This window comes from Empidonax traillii, unplaced genomic scaffold (genome assembly GCF_003031625.1).
Source record: "Empidonax traillii isolate 1590-97213 ecotype Southwest subspecies unplaced genomic scaffold, ASM303162v1 scaffold1255:size221984, whole genome shotgun sequence".
Taxonomy (NCBI): domain Eukaryota; kingdom Metazoa; phylum Chordata; class Aves; order Passeriformes; family Tyrannidae; genus Empidonax; species Empidonax traillii.
In genome coordinates, this window is record NW_020956448.1 from 133,754 (window position 1) to 138,567 (window position 4,814).

The window sequence follows — 4,814 nt, forward strand, 5'->3', positions numbered from 1 at the left end:
TCCTACTTCCTCTCCTGGGATAGCTGCTTCTGACACTGACATCTGGTACACACCTGGGGGAAGAAAAGCAGCATTTCCTCAAGTGTGCACTCTGTTTTCCAGCTGCACTGAACTCATTGAACTGGTTAGTCCCAAAAAACCACAGTATTTCTTTTACATTTTCAACCCCCCTGAAGGAACATTTGTTTTATGTTATGTTTATGTTATGTTATGTTTGTTATGTTGTATTTATGTTATGTTTGTTATGTTAAAAAGAGCTCTGAGAAGCAAGTCATCTGTGAAATCCTAAAGCATATGGCTAATCTGTATAACATGACCTCCTCCCTGATGTTTTACACCCCATCTCTGTCCCTTTCTGTTCAGGGAGGGTTAAAAGGACATTCAGAATGCAGAAATTGTGACATCAAGGTTATCTATATCAGAAATGTTATTAGAGAAATGGAAGGAGAAGGCTCTTTCATATGCTCATGGTCTGACCTTCAACTCTGTTGAGTCCAGAAGCGTTTCTGCCCATTCATCCAGGAGCCATAAATTACACACAGTGAGTTGGATAAGATCTCTCTGCTGTGCTGGCTAAAGAACAAATCTGCTGCTCTCTATGGCTTTACTTTGGAGTGTGAATGTACAGTGACAATGATTATTTAAGTTCAACACCACAGACAATATGTCCCAATTATATGGGGTTCCAAACCAAGCCAAAAATGCCTTTCCCACATCAAGCTCCAAGAGGAAAAACACTCCCAAACATCCCACAGATGTGTTGCCTTACAGATGTTTCTCTGGGCCTTACAGATGTGTTGCCTTACAGATGTTTTTCAGGGCCACCAGAGGAGAGCAACACTGTTCCTGGATAAATCTCTCTCCAACAGTTTTCCTTTAAGCAGCTTTGATTCCAGGACCTGGGAACCCCCTCCAGAGTTCAGATAACAGAACCTGATCCTAAGTGTACAAATCTACGTCAGCATTTTCAGCCACCTCATCAGCATTAATAAATTGGGGAGGGGAAAAAAAAAGAAAAAAGCACGAGAAAATAAAATGATCTAGTTTATTCCCCTCTGTAATTGCTCTTTTTTTGCTACATGAGCACCCTTGGAACATCAGGAGATTTACACCAGGCAGGGACTTGGCTTATTACCCATAAAAACAATTGGCATGTGTCATTGAAATAGGTCATTAACTCCAGCCACAAAGAACCCAGAATTTAAGCACATAACTCATTGATGGTTTGAGCAATGAGCATTTAAAAAATCAGTTGTTTGTTTGTTTGTTTTTACAGACAGGTAAAATCCTGGTTTTCACTTAAAACCCATTCCCAATCCAGGTTTTAATTTGGGGGAGAATGATTAAGTAGAATAACTGTTATTAGGCATTTCTGATAATTTTAAATGTTCTTCCAAAACACCCAGTAAAGTGGCTTGAATTTGCAGAAAAAAATCCACCATTTGATAGAGTTAACAAAGGCCATCCACTGAGGTCCCAGATCATGACCTGGAGTGAAAAGATACATCTGTAGGGTATGTGAAACGGGACATTTTTAGGATTTGATATGTTTCTTTAAGAATGGTAGATAATTCTGACACAGATTTTTCATTTAGGAACAAACTATGTAACTTCAACTCTCGTATGAAGGTCCAGAAAGCTGCAACATTGGAGGAAGAGAAGATGCAGAGATGATCATGTCCAGAATATATCATAACTGTTGCTCAGAGCAGAATCAGGGTGGGCTGGGTTGGTGCTTACAATGCACTCCAAAAAATCCCCTACAGCCACGCAGAGATGAGATGGAGAACAGATGTGTGAGTCCATTAATGTGCTTCCTCCCAGCTGAGCAGACTGAATCTGTTAATGTCAGCCCTGGTTAATTTTATGGGTGAAAAATAAATAGCACAGGTATAAAAAAAATACTTAATTTGACCACCAGAAATGAATTCCAATGATTTAAAAATGTAATGGTGCCAAATTTAGTTTGCTTTGCCATGGTAAATAGAATCCTTGAGGAATATCCAGTCTTTTATCCTTGAGGACATTCACTACTCACCAGGACTGTTTACAGAAGTAAAGGATGATGCATCCACACTTAAAATGCAGAGCTAGTGAAATAAAAAAAATACCACTCATTCACTTCCAGGCTTGTCAAAGACCTGAAAGGGCACAATCAGGAGCTGTTGGCAGATTGTGCAACTTTATCATCAAGGGGCAAGAAAGGCAAGAGCCTCCAAGCCTGTGAATACAGCTGTGAGAAGCTTAAGTAGATCTGCTTTCCTTTGCCATCTTCATAAACCCCAAAGTGGATTTGTTCATTGAAAATGACCATCCAAACTATGCTGGCAAATGGCTGGGAACTTGGAGCAGTGAAATGCACGACGTGGGGCCACTTTCAGACTCCTTTCAGACACTGCAAGTCTAGGAGGAGAGCTTTCTGCAGACACATGGTGTGACTGCTGTGTCCTGCACCCCCAGCACAGGAGGATCTGTCCCTGCACAACACCTGCAGGGCTATTGTTTTAACTTCCTCCTATTTCTCTGCAAAGATTCCTTGAAGTTCCTGTGATCAGAACAGAGAAGTAAACACCACTTGGTTTTTTTAAAGTGTCTTTTACATCCTTGTTGTAAATATGAAAATGGGAAAGGAAGTAAACCAGCTTATCCCAGCACTGCTGAAGGGCAGGTACATGTTCCATATTTTGGACTAATTTGGTTTAATGCACAAGAGAGACCTCAAGAAATGAGGCTTCTTCCTTCATTAACAGAGAAGTCCACATTATGCCTCCTTGCTAATATAACAGTTATATGATATTGTCCAGTAGTTCCAAAAATGGAGGGTTAGGAATCTTTGTCACCTAATCCCAACCTTAAAAATGTCTTCACTTTGCAACACAAAGCAAATAATCCAGACACTAAAGCTCCATATAGTTCCTAGCAAAAAATGTGTAACTAATGCTTCTTTATTCATGTGTGCTGCAATAATCCAGCAGTTACTGCTTGTTCGAGCTTTGCATACGTCTGATACTACACAGATGGGGGTACAATAGAAAACGTGAGCAAGGATCTTGTTCTTACTTTGTGGGAACTTTGGTGGGTTGTCATTGACATCTGTAAGTGTAATTGTCACTTTGGTTGTCCCTGAGAGGCCTCCCATGTGTCCTCCCATGTCTTTCGCCTGTATGACGACGTGATACTCTTCCTTGGCTTCTCTGTCCATGTTGGGAAGGGCAGTTCGGATAATTCCTGGAAATACAGAGAAAGTGTGGCACATGCAAGTTTTCACAGGTTCACCTCATGAAAAGCTGGATACGGCATAAAACACAGCAATATTTGCAGTGCTGGTGCAGATTTTGTTTTCCCTACACTGTGCATTTTGCTGTGTAAGGAAAGTAGCCCAAATATTTGACACAGGACAACCCTGGAGAATTACAGTTCAGCACAGAAACAGCCATTTCTGTCATACCATCTCATACCCCAAAGCAATAGTAGATACACCCAGCTGTGCTGCCTCAGTCAATACATTTAGCTCGTTTTGAGGCATTCTGCTTATGAGGTTCTACTCAAATAAACTGCTCAATAATACCTGTTTGAGCTTCCACCGAAAAGTACGGCTGCCCTTCCAGGATGCTGTAAACCAGTTTGGCACTGTTCCCATAGGTAGGATCATCAGCATCTGAAGCTGTTACCTGAATAACTGATGTACCTAAAATGGGAAAGCAAACACAGGAGGAGTCCAGTCAGAAGCAAACTTGTCTGTAAGAGCTGTGCAGAGATGCTTTCAGTCATTCAGCATAACTATCGCTGAACTTTTTTATTTCCACATTTGGGAAATGAAAAAGAAAATTTCTTGACAATTTCTATATGACAAAATAGACTCATACAATCCAAACAGATTTGTCACCAGCTGTGATGTGGATTAATGTTCTGAACAGTGAAGGTATAAAAGTCAGCAGTCACTCTGTACCATTATGCTTTCTTTCCTCAGCAGTTTAAGCCATATATTGCTTTTGTCGTTAGAGAACCAAACAATAGAGTTTTCTTTTTACGTTTTACTCAGCAAGTTTTCAGAGAAATCATTCCTGTAGAAATATCTGAGACAAACACAAGCTCAAAGAGGAGATGAAAATGGAATAGAGTGTGGCAGTAACTCCTTAGCTTTATTACACAGCTCTGCCAGGGGAATGATCTCGATGTTTACCCCAGAGGATTCATATCCCATTAATTCCAGGGACTCTCATGCTCCCTCCTAGGAGGAGACAGTCCTGTTCTAGGAACCATCCAGAGACACTTCAATTCTGATAGCTGGGAGCTGTGCAGGGTTTGATTTGGTCAGCAAATCACAGACATTGACTGACTCACTGGATGAGCATGAAGTAAATTTTACTTCCTAAAATTCTTGACAAAAGGAATTAGATAAAGTCAAGACATCCTGACAGTGCAACACCTTCCATAAGGCCAGGAACTGCAGTGCAGTTCTGAGTACTCACCTACATTTGATCTCTCTGGCACATTGGCATGGTAGTTTTCATGAAGAAACTCAGGTGGGTTGTCATTTATATCTTGCACTTTGACAATGAATTCAGAGGGTGGTTCCAAAGGTCTGTTGGTGTTCCTGTCCACAGCCTGTGCTGTGAGGGTGTACTGAGCCCTCTCCTCCCGGTCCAGTGTCTTTGTTGCATGGATGTTCCCTGATTTGTCATCAATAACAAAAATGATTCCTGCTCCTTCACCTGAGAGAATGTATTTAATGTTTCCATCTCCAGAATCAATATCTGAATGAAGCTACAAAATGAGAAACAGACATACCTTAACAAGGTACCACATTTCAG

General features: G+C 40.9%; 1 protein-coding gene across 1 annotated transcript in view; it reads right to left on the reverse strand.

Moving 5' to 3' along the window:
• The window catches only part of CDH11 (cadherin 11), a 50,794-nt gene that overhangs the window by 15,848 nt on the left and 30,132 nt on the right, over positions 1 to 4,814 (reverse strand). Inside the window, exons 4-6 of the mRNA XM_027906171.1 lie at positions 4,473 to 4,767; positions 3,569 to 3,688; positions 3,061 to 3,228 (exon numbers count right to left, since the gene is read on the reverse strand). Coding sequence (XP_027761972.1) covers positions 3,061 to 3,228; positions 3,569 to 3,688; positions 4,473 to 4,767 — 583 coding nt within the window. The remainder of the gene's footprint in view (positions 1 to 3,060; positions 3,229 to 3,568; positions 3,689 to 4,472; positions 4,768 to 4,814) is intronic.